The following is a 27,583-nucleotide window of genomic DNA, read 5'->3' on the forward strand; positions in this document are numbered from 1 at the left end:
GCACAGTGTACAATGAATCCGGCCACCTGAGTTTGATTCCCGGTGACGGCAAACATCAGTGGCTCGTGATATCTGAAACCGTTCCTGGACCATCCCCTTCACCAATCCACATTTTACCAAATTGGTGAAGTATCGTCAAACAATCCTCATGTCCAACATGAAACTATGAAAAACTATTTTTATGTAACCAGGTAAGGCCCACTGAGCTATATAGCTCTTTTTCAGAAGGGCGACCTGGCCACAATGAAGTGGCTTATCATGTGGAAATGTATAGCAGCCAAGTACTCTAAACGCATGCTTCTAAATGTAGAGGAATAAACTGGAGGACCCAGAGAAAAATCCACGCGACCACGGAAACTCCAAATATACAGGCGTCAGGGTCGGGAAGGAACTCACAACCTCATGTGTATATGACTTGGGGAGGTCTTTATACATAATGGGATTAATAAGTGGATACAAATTACTATTCAGTCATAACAATGTTATGTATGGTGGTAATCAGACAGAGAATGGATCATGGCCAAATGACTTAGCCTTTGATGGCTTATCACTTTGGTATTTCACATCAAATGTAATAGTACTGTAGATATATTTATTTTACAAGGATACTGGCTTAAAATCGTGAACATTTACAGGAATTAACGTTGGTCATATTACTAATATGCCTTTGAAATAGTTTTGCAAGCCAAATGTTTTTTTACGTATGCTTAAATCACCCCTTTTCATTTTAAGCCAACCAAAACAAACGTATTAAAGATGTCTGTTTAAAAAAAAAGTCAATTAAATTACCACGATTTTAAAAGCCCTCACTCACATTTCTCTTGGCTTGTGTTGCCTTATTCACCCTGTGCTCATTAAAACACAGCAGAAACATCAACTCAGCAATACTATTATGCAGAGGGCACAATCCCCACGTATTAAAAAAAAACTTTAACACAATGTCCATGGATGTCTATTATTTTTTGCGAACCTAATGTCCTTGCACGCGGCGTCATTGGTTCGACAGTATTACATCACCGGTAGCCTTTCACATTCCTGCGGAGGGAGCTGGTAGGAACGTTGGGTTGCTCGGTCAATGGCCTGCAAATATGGCCGAATATGAGGGCGGACACAAGCCGGCGTGAGTAGGTTAAACGTTGAGTTTTATAAGGGCACCACGGGGTGACCAGCACCTCCCCACCCAGCCCCACCCGTCCCACCCCCCACCCAGCCCCACCCTCCCCACCCAGACCCTCCCCACCCAGCCCCTCCCCACCCAGCCCCTCCTCACCCTCCCCTTTCCACCCAGCCCAACCCCTCCCATTTTTGGATGCACGACGGACGGACGGACGGACACAATAATCCCCTGTGGGCTGGTGTAACCAGGAAGTTCCTACCAGTAACATTCACTTCACTCTTGTCATCACCATGGTTTCCATGCACATGAATCCAACACCTTTCAGAGCTCCATGGACCCTGGGAGAAAAGATTATTCAGTGGGAAATGTCCTGCACAGACAACTCATTCAACAGGTGGCGTTATAGCATTTAACTCTGGAGCTTCCACTGTTAAATTGCATGATTCCTTCGGTTTTTCCGTCGTTGAGTTATTTTCACTGCCCCATCAAGGTACAACCGATCATTCAAGTCTTGGCTCTTGCCCATTCATCGTCGTCATCATCAGCCATGGTCGATCCCACTTCTGGATGAAGGCTTCCCCAATCCACCGCCATCTGTCACGATGTAACGATCCACCACCTCGTACCTGCACTCGAGATGGATTCACCGCTCCCTCTCGTCAGTCAGTCCATGTCCTTTCGGATATGTTCCATTCATTGGCTGCCACTTCACCCTAATTATTGATGACCTGCAATCATTTATTATACCGATGTGTTTTGCCCAAGGCCACTTTTCTGAATAATTTGAATTGTCATAAACTTGCGTATGCCTTCTAATCCATGCGTTGCTCCTTCTCCGCGCAATTCTAAGCATGGAGTGGCTTATCATGTGGGACATTTATAGCAGCCAAATACTTGAAAAACACACTTAGTAGTCGTAGCTAGACTCCTGTCTTCATTATATCAATTGGACGGTCCTTAACTTCCTCGGTCCTGCGGAGGACTTGGGGAGCCTTCGTGCTTCCATTCGAACCTATACCGGTTAAAATTAGTACAATCTAAACTACTTTAAGTAATAAAGGAATAGACAATTACATCAAGGAATGTTTGAAATATTTGAAAAACAACGTATTCGCCAATGTAAATGTTATAACAGGACTGAACATGACATTTTCACCGAAATTGGCCCAAAGCATTGTTTCTAAATGTTTAAAATTATTTTTCCTATCTTATCTTCTTCCTTTCTCTGCTTAAGTGAGTTGAACTTTTGAAAAAAAATGAACTCACTAACTTTCTTCTACGTTTCACAGTGGAACCATTGATGTTCAAATGTGTTCAGTCGTGTTGGAAGATGGGTCGTTAACGACGTCTGAAATGTGTGGCGCAAATGTGACTGTCGTAAACTGGACGTAATGTTTCCCAACTTAAAATCCCAATTTTTTACTGACATTTAAAAAATACGTAAACAATTATTTGGGCTATATTCTATTTAATATTAATGTTTCAGAAATATGTGCTAGAAAAAAATTGGCATAAAAAATTCTGATAGAATACAGTAACAAATCCACACTTGCTCCAATATAGCATTATGGTGAGATGATGATGATGATGGCATAATGCAGAAATTTTTATTTTAACTCAATAGTCTCTTATCTGCTGTGGAGAAGATTACATGGTTCATTTTATTTCACCATAATTGCATCACACGGTGTGCTTAAATAATTTGCAGTTTAGTAACGGTTGAAAGAATTAGTGGAGCATTTAATAAATGTATGAGTATATTTCGTGTTCGTATGCGACAATTGGCTTGAAACGCTTTCGATACGGAGGGCAGTGCTGCACAGTCGGCACCAATTAGTGTAGGACATTGTTCGTTTCAATAAAGTATGGAATTCTGGTTTTGGGTTGCCATGTGTGCCGTGTGGTTTGTGTTTGTGTATGGAGCAAGTGGCTGTCTTACCATCTGGTGGGTGGATCACAGAACAGCTGCGATGTGACTCGTCAAGGAAAACATGACAGCCAATTGTAAGGACAGGTTGTATCAAATGTAAAAAGACTGCTGGTTGCTCACGTTTAAATAAACTCTCTGGAACAAATGGGTTTTTGTGTTTTGTGGACCTAATCCATGAAAATAATCGCCAGGCCAAGTTGGATCCCAGAGTCCGTCAACATTTTTCTGTAATTTGTTTAAAACAATTTATTTACGAATTGTTATGCTTATTAAAAATACAATGTGTAGTCTTAAACACGTATTGCAGTACTAGTCCTTCATAGACCATTTTTTATGTGAACAATAATTGTCTGATTTCGATTTAAAGCTTTCGTGACTGCAGGTATTCATCTTCTTGGTTCTTTCGGTAAAGACACGTAGAAGGGAAGTAATAAAATACGTGACTTTACCGAGAGAACCAAGAAAATAATTGTCTGTATTAACAATTGTCGTCTTATGGTTTTGCTATGCCCTTTTCTCAGCTTGAGAAGGACCCTTGAAACATATTGATGTGAAAGATGCTATGTAAACTTATTTATTATATTGGAATTATATTTTTAATAGAAAATATAACAAGGCAGGCGCTGGGAGAGGACTGCTGAAGACTTCCAGGATGGCTTCTTGAAGCCAAGTGATCGCTGGCAACACTGATGATGTACAATATTGGCGTAAAAACCAGACTGCTTTGAGACACATCTGGGAATCAGAGTTGAGTTGTTATGGATGCAATTAATACACCCTGAAAAGGTTGGACTGGCCCTCATATAATAGTTTTTTTTACGCATGAAAAGCTCCCCGATACAAATTAATATTTTTTAGATGGGGTCTACTTGTAATATTTGGCTAAATTATCCTCTTGAGTATTTTTTTACCTGTGCGATTATGCAATGCGATGAGCATTGCAAAGACAATGTATATATTAATCATGCATGTTTGTATGCATGTTTTGCCACAAGTGCGTGTGTTTAATGCAGATGTCTTTCAAAAGGTATCGATTTGGTGTTTGACCATCTTAATACCTGTTTTATTACCAGAAAGAGTTGACCTATTCTTAAAATTTTCATCATTTTAATATTGCCAAAATGGCCCCATAGATATAGGCACTTGGATATTACGTATAGCTTCATGTAGACGAAGTGCTAATTTTGCAAGGATGTTATTATTTTTTGTCTGTGGTCACCCAGAGCAGACCATGGAACAGACCATGGAGGCATCATCACTGCGATACACTCCGCTGCTTCTGACGCAATTACAGGACGGGTATCTTGAGGCTCAACCGCCTAAAGCTAAAATTATAGCGGTTGCTTACTTTAGCGTTCTTCATTGCAAGGACACTGGCGGCCCAATACCAAATGAACACTGTGCCCTGTGGTAATTTAGTCAGCAATAGCTGCATGAAATCCACAGACTAAGAGCTTAACGATAATTCCACAGGGTACCGTCAACGAGGCGAAACAGAGTAAACAAACGCTTGATATATTAACGCTTCGCAGAAGCGTCTGGATGCATGGATATGAATGAATGAATGAAAATCTATGAATGAATGGGCTCAGTGCCACCATCCGCCAGATGCCAACGTTATGGACATTATACTCTTAGGATTTTTCGGTAAAGTCACGGAGGTCAAAATAAAGAATAAAAATAATAGAAATAAAAATAGCAATTAAATAATATTATAAAAATAAGATAAATAATAGAAATAAAATAACATTATTTTATTTATATTATTATTTCTATTAGTTTTATTATTATTTATAATGGAAATAAAATAATGTTATTTAATTAATATTATTATTTGTATTATTTTATTATTTATTTTTACCTACGTGACTTTACCGATAAAAACGAAGAGTATGAATCCTTGCAGTCACGAAAGCTTCCAATCTAGACGTTATGGACATTGAGTTGAACGGAGGCCCTCTGGCGGTGACGGAAGAAATGTTTCTGAACGTCGCATTACGAAAGGGTTACACATTGACGGGAAACTCACTTCCGTCTCTGCTGGAATATATTTATTGCACGGTTTCAACATTCCGGTGAGGTTAAACACAACACAACACCACCACCGTTCACGTTTGTCTGATGAATGGGCGCATGAGGGACGGAAAATCAACTTCTTGGAAGATGTTTCAAGGAGATCTCGGCTACGTCCTCTGGTTCGGAACAATTGCGCAACACCCCACACACATTCACCGCTGTTTAACAACTCTCCCTCTCTCCCCCTCCGTTCCACGAGACCGTCAAGCCCATTGGGGACAAACTCCCGCGGAGCGAAGGAGGAGAAAGAGGAGGGAGAGGACAAACGTGGAGCCACGGAGAGAGAACCCCGTTTATAGACGCGCCTAGGCCTCTCGGTCTTACCCACCCTCGGCTAGATTCGTTCGCCGGCTCGGGCGGCCTCGCCCCCGGCCGCACCGGGGTGGCTCGTTCGCCCCCTTTCGGGAGCTTTTTCGATTTAAAGCTTTCGTGACTGCAGGGATTAATATTTTTGGTTCTTTCGGTAACGTCACGTAGAAGGGAAATAATACAATTGTATTTTTATTATTTCCCTTCTACGTGACTTTACCGAAAGAACCAAGAATATGAATCCTGGGAGATTGTTGCCTACGAAATAGAAGCAAAGCTGCTAGTGTTTTATATACAGTATTTTTAAAAATTGTATATTCTGTGTATTTAATTTTTCCGGGGTGGCTCTGTGCACCTTATCCATCGCTTCGGAGGCGTGCGTTTTGGTTTAGCCATATTTGTTTGTTGTAGTACATAGTTAGGCTGATAACTTTAATCTAAATTGTTTTATGGTTGTTATTGTTTGACTTGCATCCCACTGTGATTTTTGCACACAGCGTTGGTGTACGGTGCTTTTTCTGGAAGACTTTGCTGTTTTTTCCTGGATTTTTCTGTTTGCGCGTAGTCACTTGAGGATGTGTTTGTCATACTCTTTGTTTTTTTCGGTAAAGTCACGTAGGTAAAAAATAAAATAAATTAAAACAACTAAATTTTTCATTTAAAAAATAAAATAAATGAAAACAACTAAATTTTTCATTTATTTGGTTACGTAACTTTACTGAATCCTTGCAGTCACGAAAGCTTCAAATCTAGAATGTTTTTGTCACTTTAAGATGTTTTTTGTTCATGTTTTTGTTTGTTGCGGTTGCATCCGATTCAAGAGCCAAATGGCTCATAGGGCTATACCTAATGATTGAGACTGAAACGCAGAGATTCTGTGAGGCTGCCGCATCCGCTGGGCTGCGAGGTGACCAGGTAAGTGGCAGTACAGCGAGTGGGTTCAAGAACTCGTCTGTAGTGGGAGGGGGAGACTTGTGTTGTCTCCATCTGTATACCTATGGATGTTTATACCTCCCACAGAAGAAGTTTTACTTTTGAGGTAATTGACCTGACATACGAGAACGCAGGATCATGGTGGTAAATAAAAAAGCATTAAGAGTAAGGAATCCGTTCTGAGTAAGTAATTTTTTGCGGTATTTGCTCTCATCCGCTGATTCTCAACAGTCGCGAAGAAGTCCGCCCAGCCCGCCCGCCTCCGGCCCACGATGTCAGCCGAGAAGTCGCTCCCCGTGTTCAAGAGCCCCGCTGCTCTCGCTGGGACTCCGCTGCCTCCATCCGTGGGGGGCAGCGCCCCCCTCCTGGGCGTGTTCCCTGCCCCCGTGTCCCAGCAGCGCGTGTCGGGATCGGGCTTAGCGGGCACCCCCAGGAACAAGGTGCGACCTCCCCCCCCCCCTCACCGAGACCCCCCCCCACGATACCCTCCACCGAGACCCCCCCCCCCGAGACCCCCCCCCCGAGAACTCCCCTCGAGACCCCCCCCCCGAGACCCCCCCACGAAACCCCCCCAGACCCCCCTCGAGACCCCCCACAAGAACCCCTCCCAAGAACCCCCCTGAGACCCCCTTCAAGACCCCCCCCCTCGAACCCCCCACCAAACCCCCTCCTAGACCCCTCCACGAGAACCCCCCCCCCCCCCCCGAGACCCAGCTGGACATCTGTGAAATATAAGTGTTTTGTAGCTCATGGGATTCCGCCAGTATAAATACAAACAGGACCCTGCGGGGTGGGCTGGTAGGAATAATACTAATACCGGTACAGGGATATCGACCGCACACACACGCGCACACACACACGCACATACGCGCACACACGCACATACACGTACACACGCACACACACACACGCACACACACCGCACGCACACACACACGTACACACACATGCACGCACGCACACGTAATGAAGTTGTGTTGCTACGCTTCCAGTTCGCCGTGAATAACGATCCGAAGCCCAATAGCGCCCATTCATCACGCCGCTCGAGTGGGCCGGACACGCACACACGCACGCACACACACGCACACAGTCACACATATACACACACGCACGCACACACGCACACACAGACACGCACACACACGCGCATACACACGCACACACACGCACGCAAACACACACGCACACACACACGCGCATACACACGCACACACACACGCACACACATACACACACGCACGCACGTGCACACACGCGCACACACACACACGCACCTCTCACCTGCAAGGCAGCGGTCGCCGCTTCTCCTCCCACATCTCTCGTCGCGGCAGCTGTAACGATGGTGCAAGTTTGTTTTTATCATCAATTCCTCCTCACCCCTCCCCGCCACTGTTCACCCACCAGAATAAATGAGTTTGCCCATAGTCAGTCGATCAAAAAGTTTCGCCGTGAGGCGCCGGAAGCGACGGCCATCTTGTTTAATTCACAGATCGCAGGGGGAGCGGGCGGCCATCTTGTCGGACAGGGTCATGCCAAGTGTTTGCAGTAGGGGGCGATGTTGATACACGGACGGACGGACGGACGATATCATCTATTGGTGGTCTGGTCCACTTCGTTCCTACCAGTATAATCTGATTCTGAACTCACTCCCTCCATGACGTGCTGATGCAAGAGACGGTAAAGAGTCAGGGCCACTTTTGAGTTAAAATTAAGACAATTGGGGAGAGAAAAATCTGCCTAAATTGTCTGAAAACGAATGCTGTACACCCTATTGTAATTAACCTATTTAAGTCAATCACATGGAGCTTAGATTTAAACCACCAGAAATCTTGAGATATGTTTTATTTATTAAATTGGTTTAAATAGCCGCGCTAAATCAGTGTGTCATGTAAAACGGGTGCCTATGACGCGATCATCCGTAATGTGCCGAATCTCTGCAGATATCGGAAGCTAAGCTGAGGTTGAGGCTGGATTGTGTTTGGACGTGTGACCATCAGGCACAAAAATATTAGCATAGCGATTGGAAAATAATAGGCTTTCCCCTCTCCGGCAATAATACAGGTGTTAAGATGCCATAGCTCTGGTTGGAGAATACAACAAAAGCCCACCCACACTGACCAGCTTGGCAAAGTATGGCACAAAAAACAACAACCCCCACGACCCTTATAACAGCATTGGGACGCCCTCCAGAGGCCAGCCCAACACAACCCAGCATTAACCTCCAGTCTTAACCCTGCGCTGAACTTCGCGTGGACCCCAGGCTTAATCCGGAGATCCTCTTCACTCTAAACACCGGTAATCAAAGTCTAAACTCGGAAGTCCAAATTAGAAGTAACCCCAGGCATAAACTTCGTTCAAGATTACCGATGGGTATGAAAAGCTCCCAATACTCTTAAGGATGGAGACATCTTAACTTTATACTGAAATTGGGATGAAATTAAATATTTTTGGAAATTGTACATATCTTAAATCTTAGATTATGCATCGCAGAAAAAAATGCATGAGTTTGATGTCTCATGAATTATAATAATTTTTTTTAAACCAAAGCCAGGTAATGCCATAGTGCTCTAAGGATATTCATATATTTACATTTTAAATGGGTTAAAATGTTTTAGAGTGATGTCATTATGTAATACAATAAAAGGTGGCTGGGTGGCTCTGAGGTCAGCGTTGACCTGGTACCGCTGAAATCCTGTGTTTGAATCTGGGCAGCCGCCCATGATTGTTGAGCGTACTTCACCACATTGGTAAATGTGAGTTTGTGAAGGAGGAGGGCAGGACTGGAATAGACATGACTCGCTGCTGGTGTTATCCATGGCTGCTAAGCGTACTCTACAGGTTCACAGCGCAGTGCGTTAACCTGTGCGCCACTGCTCGCCACTGCTATACAACAATGACTCCGATGAGACCACGGCCTTCACGAGAGGCTATCAATCCCCGGACGCAACGTGCCTCGAGCGGGGTACCCTAACGTGCGGTGGTGCTGTCGCCATTGGCTTTTGTTCGCAGGTGTCGCTGAAGCCAGGCCGCTCGCTCATGGACTGGGTGCGCCTCGCCAAAAGCGGGCGTGACATGACGGGACTGCGCGGCCGCCTGCTGCACGTCACCGAGGCGGAGCTTGCACGCCACAACCTCCGTGACGACTGCTGGACATGCATCAGGGGTGCGTCTCGTGGCGCCGTACCGCGCCGCTTTGCTCCGTTTGTGCCGAGCGTGCGCGTCTTTGGGACTCGGTCGAAAGGAAGTGGCAAACCAAACGGGTTTAAAAACTACAATGCGCCGCGCATGGATCGTGTAACACTTTCCAATAAGTATTTTGTCTTTTGAAGTGTTGATTAGTATGGGAGCCGATGGATGACCACGAGGGTAAAAGGCTTTTGGATATTTGGAGTTTGTCCTTTTTGCGGTGGTTTGTCTGCATGTTTCGGGCAACGCTTTGATCACTTTTGCCGATTTTTCCAGACGCCACGTTCCCAATAGCGAACACAGATTTTATATGACAGCCATGTTCATATTGGGTCATCTTTAAGAGCGTTAAAATGCCCCCCCTGTTACGGATGGATGGCCCAAAATCATTCACTCTTTCAACCTTGGTTGTTTGTTAGCTTTGTGTGTTCTGAGCTGTTTAAAGTTTAAAGCCCAAGGTTAAAGCTTGGTAAGTGCGAAGCAAGACTTCATAGGTAAGGTCACGAGCATTGTTATGGCACCCTAGAGACTTCATGGGAACATCATTTCATTGTCACTCCCATACATTTAAATAAAATCGTATTTTTTTTTACCGCTGTCACGATCACCATGAGCGTTTTATTTAAAAAGATGACGGGCTGAACGAGCCTCACTGTCTCATTTGCAATAAAGACTCAGATCGTGTCACGAATTGCATTTAACAAGCAGTGCTGTGTGAAAATGACCCTGCTATGTAGTTAAAGAGCCTGTCAAAGCATCATCGATCAGATCGAGTAAATGTAGTGTTTTATTAAAGTAAAGGTGACAGCACATTCAGACATATTCTCTCTTTTGCAAGACCCAGGCAATGGAGGTCTCATGATTTAACTGCTCACCCCGAGCTCTCAATGTCCTGATAGTGGCATGGTCTTTGTGCTTTGTGCCTTTTGGCGTCCTCGGGTCTAACACCGTTTGAGACGAGGCTCTAAAGAAAGCTGTCTCTGGTGTGGACCAATCAGTTTCAAAGACAATGCACATACTGTCAGAGCATGTCTTTTTGTTTGCATGTTCACCACAAATATACGTGGTTAATGCAGACATGATTCTTTGCAAAGGTTTCAGTTTGGTGTTTTAACATCTTAACACCTGTTTTATTGCCAGAAAGTGGAAAACCGTATGAGCATAATCCTAGTTTGTTGAATTTCTGCAAGAATTATCAATGCAAGTAGATGACTCTGGCTTGTTGTTAGTTTACTCAAAGGTAATATGTTTATATATGTTTATATTGTTATGCTGCCATGGTGTAATGGTTAGCACACCAGACTATGTGGCCCAGAGGCCACCGGTTTGACATTCTGCCACGCAGTTGAAACAAGAGAAAAATGTATTAAATCCCTCTTCCTCTGCTCACCCAGCAGTGTAAACGAGGGGACCACAGTCCCATCGTCAGGTCACGTGCGGTGGAGAAGAGTGTGTGTTCTCCCACCTCGTCAAAGATGTCTGACCATCGTGCAAAAGGAGGCCAAAGCACCCTCTATAGGGTTTTTCTAGAGCTCTTTCTGTGGAGGCCCTTCTGCCAGAAGTTGCATGAGCCAAACAATTTCAGGATTTCACCTTTATCTACCTGATAGGCAGTGTCCATGGACTATGAAATGGTAATACGTGGTTCACCTTTGTTTGTACAGGCTTTCTGCTTCTCTCTGGCAATGTCCACATCTGCGATTCATGGTGTTCCACGTTATGCGGATTACTCGTATTGGTCACGCCTGATGAGGACGCTATGGGAAATCTGGACTGCATCATCTCTTGTCCGCATCATGCGGATTAGGCTGATCCCTGGCGATGGTGCCTAATGCTCCTAAAACCCATTCCCACAACCATGCCCATGCATTCGCCTCACTTGCCCCCTTCCCATTGTACCTCCCATCCATGGTCCAAATCACCAAGCATTGATGCATGTTTACATTGAGTGTAATTTTTGTTTGGGTTTTTTTGCACCGAGAGTGTATGTATGGTAATTTGTAATAATGAATTATGTAATTTCATGTATTTGACCGCATCTGTTTGACACACCAAGGGACATCACGGTAACTCGTTTTCAGGAAGGTCCTTCATGCACTGGGATGTTTGGTCAAGTCCTTATTTGGCATATGTGTTTTGTGTGTGCATAAAGTGCACGTGTCCGCATGGACAGGTTCACGAATCCACTTCACGTACTGCCATCTCCTGGCCACTTCACAGTCGAGCAGGTTGGGTGTGTAAAAACATCTGTGTGGTCCACCAAACCTTGGTTTCCAAAACAGTCGATAAAAGATGTGCCGCTACTGCACTTTGCATTGTAACGCGGACATCCTAATTATAATTAGGAAAGTGTTATACAGCTCATTTATACATAGCCTTAGCTAATATTTGCTAAATGTGTGTCAAGCAAGAGGAGTACATGGGCCCGTGGCTGCAAGTGTGCATTAAGGAGTGCGTACCACTATTCGTCCCATGATCTCGTTATGCCCCCTACCAGACCGTTCTCTTGGAGCAGCCTGGGGTGTGTTGCGTTCTTCCGCGATGACCTCTGCGTATAGCCTCGTCTGGAGTCTCGGTGACGGCAGCAGACGCGGACGGCATAGGTGAAATATAGTAATAGGTTTTTACCCTTTCAACTGGTACAAAAACTGACACCTTTATACAAGGCATCATGTTTGCAATAACCACAACACAAGCAGTCAAAATGCAAACAAAAAGAAACAACTCTGATGATGATAATGATATGCACTGTCCTTGAAGTTGATTGGTCCACACGCCTTTTGGCGTCATCTGGTCCAACACCAATGGAGACTAGGCTCTAAGAAAAGCTGTCTCGGTTGTGGACCAATCAACTTCAAGGACAGTGCATATCATTATCATCATCAGAGTTGTTTCTCTTTGTTTGCATTTTGACTGCTTGTGTTGTGGTTATTGCGAACCTGATGCCTTGTATAAAGGTGTCAGTTTTTGTACCAGTTGAAAGGGTAAAAACCTATTACTATATTTTGCCACTGGTAAAGGAGGGCTCATGGCATAGGTGAAGTTGACCGCGAGGTCTTCACCGGATTGCTGAAGGGCCTCCTGCCTAATCCGACGTTGCCCCACGGTGTCAATGGCAAGCTTTAGGGATTCACGGGAAGGGGGTGGATTTGTCGCTGCTGTGCGACGTGCCTGGCGAGTGTGAGCCGTCGATGTCTGAGCCACGCTTCAGTGTCCTCAAGCCCGTACTGTCGTGCTTGACATCCGTGTTGCTGACAAAATCATATCACATCACCAGCATAGTGTGCTAATGAAATTGGGCAGGTGAACTTAGTGCTCCAGGCCTGAGATTTCTTCATGGCCAGTGACGGGACTGCTCCGTGTAACTTGTCATTTTGAAGGCATTAAAATTATTCCACATATCTCTGTTTAAATTGAAGAGCTTTGGCAGGATTTGGAGAATGTATGCAGGTTCGAGACGTTATATTGATTGTTGGGAAAGGTAAGTGGGCTTGGGCAGGACACGTTGCTATGTGGAATGAAGATAACAACAGAAGTAACGTGTCGAAGATGTCTATTGCAGAGATTGTGCGATGAAATCAGATGGTGGTGCGCAGGTTTTAATTGGATTGTTGCACCGCAGGGGTTTGATGGATGGTGATGGTTTGGAAGGCCTTCCATATCATGAAATAAAATCATAAGTACCATTGTAATTGTGCTATTCTTATCACGCAATACTATCAAGAAGGCAGTATGTTTTGCAGACGAGAACATTCTTCAGTAGTTTCACAGTAGGCCACGATGTTGCCACGTAGTTTTACCCAGTTAGGTAATTTGCGAGTAACCTTGAAATTTGGCAAAATCTGAACCGTGATGGCAGCACACGTGGCCAACTATTTTTTTTATCACGTGACATTATTTTTATTGATCAATCTGAGACAGACGATGTGTAGTTTTGGTGAATACACCTGCAGCATTAACCAGGGCGGCCGCCAGCCTTGAACCGGGATCCTTTGCAACAAGCGGCAAACACATGACCGCTCAGCCGTGCCCCAGGAGGGGATTGATGGTGGCTGATGATGATAATAATAACGAAGAGCACGTGCCGTTCCTGCTGCTGTTGCTGCTGCGGCTTGTAGGGCTGGTGTACAATGTGACGGCATACATGGAGTACCACCCCGGAGGGGAGGAAGAGCTCATGAAGGCGGCCGGTATGGATGGCACGGAACTCTTTGAACAGGTGCCGCTTGCTCCACACTCTTCATTTCCACTTTTCCATCGTTATTCACGAACTTGCTGTCCGCGATTTTGGCTATGCGCGAATCGCATCTGGGACTCTAGATGACTGCATCGAGAGAGAGAGAGAGAGAAAGTGATTAAATGAAGTGGCGAGAGATAAATTGATGAGAGAGAATGTGATGCGAGAAAGTGATGACATAAAGTGATGTGAAATATCATAATTTTCATGTATTTAATGGCTTGTTTATTTATTTTAGGTAATTCATTCTAAAGATTTGATATTCACAGGCATCTATGGAATGTATCCCACGCGACTAACAAGGGAAGACTGTACACACGTGCCCATTGCTATGGGCGACACAATGGCACTTCATATATTTACCGCATTGAAAAGGGAACCGATACACTGAAATGACCCAAATCACATGCAATTGTGGTGCGATCTCATTAGATGTTGGAAGCTAAGAAGGGCTGAGCCTAGAGAGTGCTTGGATGGGCGATTGCCACGCAAGGCATGTTGTCACATGCCGCTGTGCGACTAAGTGGTGGGCAGCATGATGGAGTTCATAAAAATCTATGAATATCATGGACATCCTGTGCCTTTTAAAGCTGTGAAGAGAGACGTTCTTGTTTTTTATTTTGCGAAACGGAACATTTCAGCGTGCATTTCAGGCTGGACCGTTGTGTACGGCACATGCCAACAATCCAATGTTCACACTTTGTAAGTTTTACCCGGTTTTTTTGTAAGATCTATTCTTGTCAAATTTTACGTTGACATTTCAATGCGAAATATGATCAATGGTAAGCGATTTGGTTTTATAATAGTTGGTGATGTTATCTATTAAAGTTGTGGCATTTCACGTAATAATTCTGAAGACAGTAAGTGACTCTGACGTCCTATTAATAATTCCTGAGACTGCAATTGATAGTAAAGTGCTATTTAATAACTCTGGTATTTTAAGCTATATGGAAGTTTGCAGTTAATGATTCTGTGAGCAGTAATTTGTGGCAGCAGTGGTCGCGGGATTATAATTGATCGTGGCATGTTCATGTGTGAGTGTAGGCGTACGTAGTGCACTACGCTGCAAATCCGGAGACCCTAGTTCAATTCACACTCACGTCGAACATCTGCAACGAATATCTGAACCGGTTCTGAGCCTTCCCTTGGTCAACTCAGCCTGAAATGAATACATTGTGCGATGTGTAAACGTCAGCCGGGCATGGTGCTGGCCACCCACCCCCTTGTGTACCGTGTCGGTCTTATTCTGTGCTCACTCACCGCACTTGCCCCAACAAGCCTGTTAAAGGCTACTCGGGGGCTAGGGGGGTTTGGCGGGTGGGTCTTTGTTGTGTTGCTGCATGGTGGAGCCTTCTTGTTTTTGTCTTCACGCGACTTGGCTCTCTTAGGTTCATCGCTGGGTGAATTTTGAGTCAATGCTCAAGGAGTGTCTGGTCGGGCGAATGGCTGTCTCCTTGCCAATCCCAAAGGGTAATGCGACACATGGGCCACACGCAGCGTTGCTCCGCCACAAAGCCACGAGTTTGCAAACACACGACACTAGCCGCTTTGGTTTTAGGCAAAAGACAAAGGCCAGGGTAACTCGAGACACTGAAATGTTTAGTTTTTTGCTTTGCTCTCCTTAGTTAAAGTTCTGATTGTGTTCTCGGTCTTCATGGCCTGCCTTCTCTTGCTGTTCTCTGCAATACAGTTTCACCAAACACATGCACACCTATGTTAATACTCAATGCACGTGTGACCCAAACGTAACTTTTACATGTGCAGCCTTTTTGAAAATCTACTGCTGGAGGAGGCGTCTCCCCATGCTGTGCAGATCGTGGGAGACCATTGATGATACTTCACCGTGCTAGTCAGTGTGGGCTGCTGAACGTGTGGAATATAGATGACATCGGTCTATAGCAACACGTTATGCATGGTGCATGGTAATCAGCCATCCGAGCTCTATGCAGGCTACATTCGTACCTGCTTGACTTCGGAGATCTGATGAGACCAGGTGCATTCTGGGTAATTTTGTCATATGCGAACAAAAAGGTCAAGTTCTAGATTTGAAGCGTTCGTGACTGCAAGGATTCATATTTTTAGGTTTTTTCGGTAAAGTCGCATAGGTAAAAAATTTTAATTAATAAAAGTAAAATAAAAAATAAAATAAAAATCACGACGTTTCGGAGGCAACACAATAGCTTGATACAGCTATCGTGCTGTGACGGTTCCACCTGAAGACGGAGGCTTGTGTTGCCTCCGAAACGTCGTGATTTTTATTTTATTTTTTATTTTAATTTTATTAATTTAAATTTTTTACCTATGTGACTTTACCGAAAAAACCTAAGAATATAAAAAAGTCAAGCTTAACATCGTGCGGGGGCTAGAGCCAGGCACAGTTTTTGGTTCATCAGAAAATGTACAAGCGTCCAATTTAAAACACTTTTAATTTAATTCTTACAGAATTTGAATGTTAATGTAGGCGAGGAAAACACCAGGGTTGTAGAGTTTATTGAAGCGGTTTATTAAAACATGCGGTTTAGACAGGCACTTTAATCCGGAATGTGTTTGTGCCGGTGTCAACATCCTTTCATACCCTCTGTGTGTACCTGAATTGTCTTGTTAAATAAAATACTTGAGATTTTTTTTTTATACAGTCTAAATCCACTTTGAATGAACCGCAGTTTATCATGTTAATTTTATATAATGTACAGGAAATGTTGTACACAATATAAATGAGAATGTATTGTGGGAATAGTTGGCGCAGTGGTAGGCACACTGTGCTATAAACTCGGCAGCCTTCGTTTGATTCCAGACCATGGATAATATCAGCGGTTAATGAGATCTGAACTGATTCTGGGCTTCGCCAACCTGCACTGACTGGGATGGTGAAGTAATCAAACAATCCGCATGACTGAAACATTGAGGAGGCAGTGGATTGAGAGTGTGATGTATAAGATCTTCATTATTGAGAGGCATTTGACAGTTTAGTTCATATTTTAAGGGTGACCTGGATATCAATAATTATATGAAAACAGCAAATACATTCTTACCATTAAATTTCGATTTAAAGCATTCGTGACTGCAGGGATTCATCTTCTTGGTTCTTTCGGTAAAGTCACGTAGAAGGGAAAAAATTAAATAATAAAAATAAAACATAATAAAATCTAGAATTGTATTTTATTATGTTTTATTTTTATAATTTTATTATTTCCCTTCTACGTGACTTTACCGAAAGAACCAAGAAGACATTCTGACCAGTAAAGAAAGCAATGCAGAAATTGTCCTATAGATGTCATTTTATATGTGTACATGGGAAGGGCTTTGTGTACGAAAATACATTTTGACATTCATGAACGACTCTACTGACTGATGGAGATTTTGATACAAAAATATTTGAACGTTGTCTTACGTGTCGTTACGTAGATGTCAAGAAGCAAAAAGATCACATTGTGTGCGACATTGTAAAAGGAGGTAAGCCAATTATGTTTCCACTATAATTAAAATGTACTGCACATGAAACGTCTCTTTAATCGTGAGTGTGGACATTTATGTCACGTACCGAATTAAACCCTTCGCCAATATCTCTTGCTCCAAGAGACATCGTGAATATTTAACGATGGCAACTCAGCGGTGGGTGAGTTATAATTCCGTTTACGAAACGTTTGCGTGGCTTGCGCGAGCCAACTGCACTAACTTAAAGCGGTATCATCGCTCAATTTTTATATACTTAACCTGCAGTTATTGTTTGATTTTGAGTAGTTGTTTACATTCCTTACCCGCACATTCTGTGGAACACGGGGGTAAATCAATCACTCCTCTAAGGGTGCACACAGAAATATGCCTTTGTCTGGCGGTGACAGAAATAATGAAGAACGCATAAAATAAGTGAGAGCCAATGCTGTGGAACATGCAAGCAGCACTGGCATTATTTATCTGGAAATGTCATCAGCGGGGTGCAGAAAATTACATTTGCGCAAGACAACCTTTGGGGCAGGATCTTTTGCGATCATTTCCATATCTAAAAAAGAAATTAAGTAAAAAAAAAACTACTTGGAAAATGACAATTCATCGTTATCATCGTGACGATTTATTGCTCATATTGCAGCATGTTTCACAAATGTTAAAACGCGTCTCGAAGGACTAGCAGATTGCATCAAGGTCCAAGCCAATGTCCTGAACTGTGAATCAATTTATGACATTCGGTCCTGTGAGTATACATGTTATTAAAATGGTAATGAAATTATCGCAGACAATATCCACTAATTGTGTAAATCCCTTAGTTACCCTAGTCGACTAACTGATGCACCAACAAATGCAAGTGATTGTGACACTTCCAAATCTCTTTGATTTGTTTTGCTTTTGCCAATCGAGCAATGTAATAACTGTAATAACTTCTTGCAATAAAAGCACGCAATCAACTGAGGTCACATTCACCTTATTCTTAGGTTTTTTCGGTAAAGTCACGTAGGTAAAAAATTTTAATTAATAAAAGTAAAATAAAAATAAAATAAAAATCACGACGTTTCGGAGGCAACACAAGCTTCCGTCACATTCACCCACAAGTTCATACGACGAGAATTGGCGATGTAGGAGTCACGGTGGCGGCGGTTCAAACACCGCGGTTTCTGGTTTACCACCCATTTGCTTTGTGCACAGACAACAACGTGGAGGCACAGGGGAGTGAGGCCTTAACCCCGCTCATCCTTGCGGTCCCACAGACGCCCACACCGAGGTGAGTGTTCAACACTCACCATATTTTCGGGACGACCTACGGGACATGTCATGATTTTACACTTGGCCGCCTGTGACAAATTGACATGATCCGGGGTTGCAGTTTGATTTAGGAATCGATTCTTGCCGTGGCCAAGTGGCTTCGAGGTCAGAGGGCTGTCCTGGCCACGTCTGAGATTACGTGTAATGAAACTTGGTCATCAAGTGCAGTAAGTTGATGGTACTCCATTTGCTCACCAAGGAATGCACAAAAAAAACCAAATTACATTAAATTTGCTTCTGGACTTCATTTGACTAAATACCAGATTTAAATTATTGATTTGAACGTCATGCGATGAGCAGTGACAGAGTGTTGATTTGAAGCTTTCGTGACTGCAGGAATCCATACTGTCTGGTTCTTTCGGTAAAGTCACGTAGGTATAAAAAATTATAAGAGAAAAGAAAACGCGACGTTTTCGGTCGCATTACAAACGTCCATCTTCAGGTGAGAAAAGTTTTTTCTGAAGACGGACGCTTGTGTTGCGACTGAAAACGTCGTATTTTATTTTATCATTTTTTCTATCTACGAAAGAACCGGAGAGTAGTGACAGAGTGCTTCATGCTAATGTTTTGCTGCACACAACTGTAGAACAGGGGTCACTTCAAGGTATCTTAGACGTAGCTCTGTGATTTCCACTTCCAAGGGCTGTTCTCATACATGAAGGGTTGCACTGCTGTACAAGACATCCAAATGGATACTTCACCTTAGTACATGACGCTAATAATACAATCGGCATAAAATTCGAGAAAACCTTGAAACTAAAATGTTCGTCTTATTTTTACTGTCTCTTTTGTATACTTTAGGATTAATGAGCATGAATCTTAACTTCTCACACGACTTTTTGCAAGAGGCTTTTATCTCGTGCGTCAATTTATGCATGCGGCATGCGCGTTTACACGTATTTTATAATTGGTGAATTGTTACAGGCCTAGTGGCCTTCGCGTCACTCTTCAACGTTCACACAAGGCAAGTGCCCCCACAGCCTCCGTGTGCTCAGTCAGCCATGAGCAATGTTTGTTTGTATCTCTGTACAAGTGAGGATGTACCATCAGTACAACACAGAATTATGTAACTGACGCTTAAGGAGACTGTGTTGGCAGTGATCTTTCAACACAGCGTTAGTGACAGTACCGCACGTAGCCAACCGTGCTAATCGGAGGTGCGGAGGAAGGACAATTTACTAAAAACAAACAACTGTTCTGAATAAATGAGTTTTGAATCTGGATTTAAAATGTTACATTTTGCTTGCAGTTATTACACGGACTCCACACCAGGACTCCACACAACTCCGCTGAGGTGTGGAGTCATTGGTCATCTGTGCACAGGCACATTTTAATTGCTTCGTTTTTATACAAAAGTTAAAAAAATAATTTAAACAAATTAAATTGCAGCTTGTGGCAATTCAAAATGTCCTTTCCATAGCCTCGAGTAAAATGCATCTTGTGATTTACCTCCTGCAATTGACCTCAAAATGTATATTTTCTTAACGAGCTCTTTCATACACATAACCGCTTTCATCCCTTCGACGGGAGCTGTCGGCAAGTTTTCACATCTCCAGCAGCCGACATGTGTCTTTGATTCAGCAGCTTAACACTTTAAAAAGCGTGAACTTTGAACACTTATTTTAATAGAAGCATGAGAAAATTAATGGCCAGCGTTACTCCTGCAAATATATTCGTGGTTGCGCTGTGCGGTTCTCCGATGTGTTTTGTGGGCTGTGCCGCGTGTTGTTTGACAAGACATCCGACGTCGCGCCCCCACGTCCTGGGAGCTTCTTCGTCTTCGTTTACTCCGAAATATTCAGTTTGTAAAATCTAAAAACCCGGCACTTGTGGAAGTGAAACATCGGACGTCGTTCAACCCAAAAACGCATCGGAGAGTTGAGGCTGGTGTTTTTCGAGACGGACGGGGGGGGGTAGCGCCCTGCCCGTGTCACTCTGGCTCGTGCGCTCAGCACGAGCCCACCCCTCGCATTTGCGTGAACCAGTGCGGTGGAATCGTGGGTAGCGGAACGCAGAGGTCGCAACCGGGTACCCGATACCCGTACCCTACCCGATACCCGGCTACCCGTACCCGGCCGGGTACGGGTACTCGTTTGCGACGCTGGTGCGGCCGGGTACGGGTACGGGTACGGGTAGGCCGTGAGTCACTGGTGAGTAACTGTTTGTCACTCATTTCCCAACGTCTTGTCTCTTCTCACAATTCAAGTTCCTAGAATCAACCCACCCGCGCCTGCAACATGGCTTCATCCCAGAGGTCGCAATCAGGTACCCGATACCCGTACCCTACCCGTACCCAGACGGGTACGGGTAGGGTACGGGTACGGCCGGGTACGGGTACGGGTACCCGTTTGCGACCCTGGTGCGGCCGGGTACGGGTAAGGAATCAAAACCCGTCTGCGACCTCTGGCGGAATGGTGCTTAACTCTACCCGATGCTCCGCCTGTCTTCAGGTTCGATTGGTTCCAGACTGAGTGCAGCGTCTCCCTGGTTGTGTACTCCAAGCACAAGGTATCACGTCCCACAGCAGGGGGTGGGTGGGTGGGGGGGGGCGCTTGCCACCCCAGCTGTACGTGCCTCCACATCGCCCTGCGCTGATTTGTTACGTGAAGTCTTCAGTGTTTCCTGTTTTTTTTTTCAATTGTTCTCTTTTTCCCGTTATACGTTCTGTTTTTGTCCGACCAAGTTATTCTTTGGCAAAGAACACTCAAACTCACAATTGCATGAAATTCATATCCTGGTCTGCTGTCCATTTTCCACCGTATATTTTCATTTTGTTAGAGCGTTGGCACAGTGGGTATCGCTCTGCCGTATGAACCCGATGCCCTGAGAGTGATTGCCAGCCACGGCTAAGATCATTGGCGAGTGGTATCTGAACCGGTCCTGGGCACACTCCCCTTTACCAACCCGCACCGACCACAGTAGTGAAGTATGGCCAAATGACTACTATAACACAGCATAGGGAGGCCTTTATCCAGCAGTGGATTAAGAGATTTGTTAAACTTGGTCATTCGTAACCACTCTAAGCACCACTCTGGAAAAGGCAGCAACAGTTAAATCTTCACTTAAAGCTTTCGTGACTGCAGTAATTCATATTCTTTGGGTCTTTCGGTAAAGTCACGTAGATCGGTTCAAAGAAAAATAGCAAGAAACGACGTTTCGATCGCAACACAAGCGATCGTCATCAGGAAGAGGATGATGACGATCGCTCGTGTTGCGATCGAAATGTCTTAGTTTTTTGTTATTTTCTTTGAACCTATCTACGTGACTTCACCGAAAGAGCCAAAGAATATGCAGCAACAGTTGCTTCTCAAGGCATATACTGGCCCTTGACACCACAGGATGAGAGCTATAAATCAGTCACCATTTAATTAAAAACAACTGGTTATTTTTGGTCTTGTTTGTCCTGTTTTGTCTCCCACGACGTGACTAGTTAATTATTTATGTACTTATTCCATTAATCGACATGTGACATTTGCCTGTGGTTCGCATACAATTTGCTGGCATCATAAATAAGCAATTGTAACACGCATGATATGGTTCAGATGTCATAACCATTAGAGACTTTTAATAAATGCATTGCTTTGTGCCTGATAGGTTTAAAACAGACTCAAGCATACAGCCCTTAACAGGGCGAGGGCATTTCCATTCCGTGTTGGTTACGCGAGTTATTTGAATATATTTAACCGTAGACGTGGAGTAATGAAATAGGTTTGTGCGCACGTGCTCGGTGTTGATCGTTGCATCCCACGACCGTGAGGGAGAGTGGTCACTTGGGGAGGGCTTCATCCAGCATTGGCTTGATCGTGGTCAGTGACTTAGTAATAAACACGTTCATCCTGCGGAGGGAGCTGGTAGGAACGTTGGGTTGCTCGGTCAATGGCCAGGGTCAACGGCGGCGTGGTGTATTCCGCAAATATGCCCGACTGTGAGGGCGGGCACAAGCCGGCGTGAGTAGGTTAAACGTTGAGTTTTATAAGGGCACCACGGGGTGACCAGCCCCTCCCCACCCAGCCCCTCCCCACCCTCCCCACCCAGCCTCTCCCCACCCAGCCCCTCCCCACCCTCCCCTCCCCACCCAGCCCCTCCCCACCCTCCCCACCCAGCCCCTCCCCACCCTCCCCACCCAGCCCCTCCCCACCCAGCCCCTCCCTGCACGACAGACGGACGGACACAATAATCCCATGTGGGCTGGTGTAACCAGGAGGTTCCTACCAGTATGATGATGATGATGTCAAACATTCATTGTCTGCAGGACCTGGAACCTGAGTGCGTGGTTGTGGATGTTAGCGACCGTGAGCTGAGGGTGTCCGTGGCACTGGGGGAGCAGTCCTACTTACTTCACCTTGGTGAGAGTTGCTTCGTGGGATAAATCTGCCTCGCGCCCACGTCTGCGTAGGTGGCTCAGTGTAAATTATGCGAGGTGGTTGGTCGGGTAAACGTTTCTTACATGGCAGGGTTTTTCAAATGGAGTCGAATGCGATGGCTCTTTAAGTGGCTCGCTGAGAGATGTGGTCCTCCAATAGATACGGCTTTCCGAGCTGTGCACTTTTTAATCTTAAGATTGAAAACGAATTTCTTTAGAAGTGATTTTTGTGTATAGTTTGTTATTCCTTCCCCCGAACCTCCAAAAAGCACGGTTGGCTACGTACAGTGCACAATAACTTCACCATACATACAGTTCGTTTATCAACAAAACCGGAATTTTTTAAAGGAATCAGAATTTGTGATGATACATCCAGCATCATCGCGTGTTAACAAAAGCTCAGCTCTGCTTGGAAAACCTTCCTGATCTGAGTCTTTAAATAAACGCCATATTATCAGCACAGTCATGCATGTGATCCAGTTTAATCATTAGTTTATTGGCCAATGATTGGTTGTGATTGGCAGGCCAGATTAGTGTAATAAGGTGAATTTATTTAGCGTTGGTAAAAATAGGTTATCCTCCATCATATTAAGGTGTAATGCATTCTAATGAAGCTGCCTGTTAATGGGATTGTGATTCTCGATAAGCGTTAAATGGTTAATAGGATTAGCTAATTAGTAGTATGAGTATTAACACGATCTACCACAAATGCCTCATCGTGGGGTTATACTTACAAATATGTGTTAAATCTATATGATCTAACCCAAAATAAACTAATTGGAATGATAATAAGGGTGATGAAGTCTGCGTATAAAATTACTCTATTTTATTTTCCAATCACATTTATTTTACTTCATAAACTATCGATTGCATAAATGTAACTAAAACAGAAGCAGATCATCTTGCTGCATACATTACTTTATGACCCCTGTAATTCTGCACAACCCTTCATGTCTCATGTAAGCCCTTTCTAGACATAAGTGCATATTCTTTGGACACCCAATTAATCTTTCTGCCTGCATCAGCTCTTTCATCCACACTTCCGGACAAGTGATAAATCCTGCCATCGTTTAATGGTGTGAATCACTCTGCCCGCTCTGCCTCCACTCTAACGCCTTCTACTTATAAGGCTGGCTGCTCAGAACGTTTCTTAAGCTTATTCACACGAATTACGCATTGCCAGAGCAATCCAACTGCATTTACAATTTCTCTTCATTTGTAATTTTTATTTTCGACAGGCCCCGCTCAAGGATAAGTGCAAAATTCGCCACAGATGTTTGCGTCTGAACCGGCTCTCCGTATTGCAGAAGATCTCTGCATATAATTTTTTGCTGGTTAAGTTGAATGTAATTGCGAGGAAGTGTGCGCTCACCATTAATTTAATGATGGCAAATTGTTTCTGTAATGATGTAAGCGGGGGAGAAGTCTAGGTCAGCATAGATGGTCTTGGAAAATTTTATTTTGCGTGTCTGCAAGACGGTGTTCCAAATTTGGCTCTGAATTTCTGACGTGCTTTCTGCCCTGTGCAAATGCTAACGGTTGATGTGTACCCGCCCCTGTCATTTCCCCGCAAGAAATTGTGGTATTCTGTTGAATGTTAGAGAGCATTTCATATTCATACATGTTTATTACATTGTTGATTACCGCTGACTCGCTGCAGATTTTATTGTGCTTGGTTCGTGCCGAGTGGTTGCGAGAAATTGCAGTCACTCGTACTAATTGCAAGTCGGTGATATTTTTGTTTTCTTTACACAGAGCTGGAAGACAAGGTTCTGGAGGAATACACAGGTAAGGAAGTGGCCCGATGTAAAGTGCGCGCTGCAATTTAGTCATGTCTGTCGGACGGGGTCAAGGACTAGAATAATAAAATACGATTATCACAAATTATCCTGGCAGAGGTCTTTCAGAGCCATTGGGGGCACTGGAAGCACTCTGCATTCCCAGTTCTCGCGACATTTGGTGGAACCAATGAGTTTTGCCGGAGTGGCAAAACTAATTTGCAGCAATAGATAGGCGTTAAACGCCCCTGAAGGCACTTGCATGCATCGTAGATCCGCGACGATCATTTCGAAGAATGTATTACAGACAGGGCTTCACGACGAAACGTTATGCAAGTGAAATGAACGCTTTGGTGGTGGGAGGCTGTACAGTGTGGCCACCAAGTTGCCGTCATTTCCGTTGATGAGCAGAGCTGCGTTGGTGTTAACCGGTTCCCGTTCCGATGAAATACGTGTACGTACGTGTACGTCATAAGTTTTTCTTACGATTCCGTTCTGACGACGTACGGAAAAAGCAGCATGATGCCGTTCTGATGACGTACGTGTATGTGTACGTAATTAAAACGAAAGTGGAAGAAAAACTAGAATAACTCTATCGGTACCGAGGCTCCCACAAGGCCACTTTTGACGCCAGCTATCATAGAGTGCGGTTGTGTCACTACAGTTCTCTGCGGTGAGTACAATGGCTGATATGCCTCTCTAAATACAATTACCGGTTCGCTGAGCCACTTGTGCATTGCGAGGTTCAGATGTGAACGGTGACTCAGCCTGCAACTTGCAGATATTTCGGAACGGGAGAGGGTTAAGGGTCCACACTTAATGTGGATGTTCTCTCCATCAGTCGCTATCCTTTCACACCTCATTCCCCGGTCGTCAGTGCTGCTAGCAACAACAAAATGGTAGCACATCAAGCGTACTGCATGGTTGCTGTGTGGTTTTTATGTTTAACATTTTCTACATATTTTTTTAGCGAGCCTGCCTTCATTTTGCGAAAAATTCATTGTGGCGCACGAGGGGAGAGTCTGCATAGTCTGCTTGTTTCAGTGTTTCCCATCTGTCTTGCTGTGGTAGGTCAGAAACGCAGTTGCTGCATCCAAATCGCCAAAAGGATAGATGTGAATTCAAAGAAATGGGGAAATCGTATAATTTAGAAAACACGAAGAGGGTGTCATTTTAAGCAAGCCGGGGCGACTGTCAGGATTACTCGCCTGGAATCGTGGTAGCCAGAACCAAGCTGAGAAAACTCTGGCCAAGCAGTGAAAGGGTACACCTGCACGCATGACGTTGCGTGTGACGTCAGCAACTTGGCTGGCGTTCTACGTTGATGGAAAAGCAACCGGACTCTTCCCGAGGCGCGCCAGGCTAGCTCGGCATAGCCCCGACGCAGCTTTGTACGTACAGTGGAAAAAAGCAGCGTGAGAATTTGATTACGATTCACGCAGGATTTTTGCCGAGGAAGCTTGCCATAAATCCAGCTGTTTCTCCCCGTCGGATTGCTTTTGGAACGTAATTGCGCGCGGCAGGCTGAGTGATGCCCCATGCACGCACGCGAGCGCTCCTGCGGATCTGTGTCGGTGAACTTGCCTGTCAAAGGTGCAGTCTTCCCTGTTGTGCGCAATGATTTTGTGTGGCGAGGGGGGGGGGCTGGTGTAGGGAGGTGTAAACGATATGGTTTTTGTGAATTATGCAAACCACCACGTGCACCTGCAGCTACGAGGACTTGTTTACATTACTATTTTATTTATTAAAAATATGTTCCAGTTGCACGCACGACTGTTATAGAGGCATGAATGTTCAATATTTTGTTGGTAATCACTGGCGGAGCCAGTGGGGGGGTGGGGTGGCACGTGCCCCCCCCAATGATCCGATCGAAATCCCTAATTTACATCGGATCATTGGGGTTTTTTAGTAATAAATCGGCATTTTGCAACCCCCACTGCCACTGTGTAGCATATTATGAGATGATAGTAACGGCAAAGCGGGTATAAGTGACTCACAGAATTGTGCGCAGTTGCGTACACAGTAACCGACTTCCCTGAAGGCATTAACCTTCAGCGAGCGCGATGCCGATCACACACGGTTCGAATTCGACCCTCGATCGATGGCTGTGCCATCGCCGCACACGCGTCGAATAAAAAGCAAGGGACAAGTCCTTACTTACTAACAACTCCTCTATCATTTTTCATTGCTGGAGGGGTCGCCGCCCCCTACCTGAAAATTCTGGCTCCATCACTGTTGGTAATGAGTAACCCAACGTTTCCATACTCGATTTATTACTGATAACCCAAGGTTTGTTGTGGATACATTGTCCTTTCTGTAATCTCCAGCCTTTAGGGAGAGCTATCGGATACATGTAACATTTACTTCGTTTATTATTTGTTACGATCGTTTTCACAAAATATGAAATCACGTGATTAAGAAAAAAGTTGTCATCTTTAATTAATCTGTGAAAATATAATCAGACTTTGTTAAAATTGAGTCCTGTTCACACAACCATGCATTTGTTTCCACACTTGCACATTTCTTAGGACGTGTATGATCCAAGTACACATTCTCACTAATGCCAGGACTGCGTCGCGAAAAACAAAGTTGGACAGCTAGAATTTAAAACAGCACCAACATACCGCTGTTTCTTTGCCCCATTATGGTTTCCCTTAACAACAAACACTTTCATGTCATCCTCAGAACTGTTTGTAACCCCACACAGCACATTTCCACTCCAGCGGCTGTCTGTGCTCTATCGTCCCTGTCCAATCAACAGTCAATTGCAAACTAATGCAACCTAGTGGTGGCCTTAACATTCATTCCAATGCAATATATAATCTGTTTTTTGCACGAAATTGGAGCCAGTGAGATTTAAAGAGCTCCTTTGTGTGATTTCAAACTGATTGTTGCAGCA

The 27,583-nt window shown here is 44.3% G+C and overlaps 1 protein-coding gene across 4 annotated transcripts in view; it reads left to right on the forward strand.

Moving 5' to 3' along the window:
* Positions 1-5,025: 5,025 nt before the first annotated feature.
* The window catches only part of CYB5R4 (cytochrome b5 reductase 4), a 48,839-nt gene continuing 26,281 nt past the window's right edge, over positions 5,026-27,583 (forward strand). For 2 of the 4 annotated variants that reach the window (XM_078615536.1, XM_078615539.1), the window contains exons 1-11: positions 5,035-5,242; positions 6,597-6,805; positions 9,375-9,528; positions 13,670-13,770; positions 15,177-15,258; positions 17,194-17,241; positions 18,427-18,502; positions 19,793-19,837; positions 20,994-21,051; positions 22,796-22,889; positions 24,662-24,694. In XM_078615536.1, coding sequence (XP_078471662.1) covers positions 6,638-6,805; positions 9,375-9,528; positions 13,670-13,770; positions 15,177-15,258; positions 17,194-17,241; positions 18,427-18,502; positions 19,793-19,837; positions 20,994-21,051; positions 22,796-22,889; positions 24,662-24,694 — 859 coding nt within the window. In that variant the 5' untranslated portion in view covers positions 5,035-5,242; positions 6,597-6,637. Of the gene's footprint in view, positions 5,243-6,596; positions 6,806-9,374; positions 9,529-13,669; positions 13,771-15,176; positions 15,259-17,193; positions 17,242-18,426; positions 18,503-19,792; positions 19,838-20,993; positions 21,052-22,795; positions 22,890-24,661; positions 24,695-27,583 lie in introns of all 4 variants that reach the window. The other 2 variants (XM_078615537.1, XM_078615538.1) reach the window with 2 other exon arrangements.

Source organism: Lampetra planeri, chromosome 47 (assembly GCF_965212315.1).
Source record: "Lampetra planeri chromosome 47, kcLamPlan1.2.h2, whole genome shotgun sequence".
Lineage (NCBI taxonomy): Eukaryota > Metazoa > Chordata > Hyperoartia > Petromyzontiformes > Petromyzontidae > Lampetra > Lampetra planeri.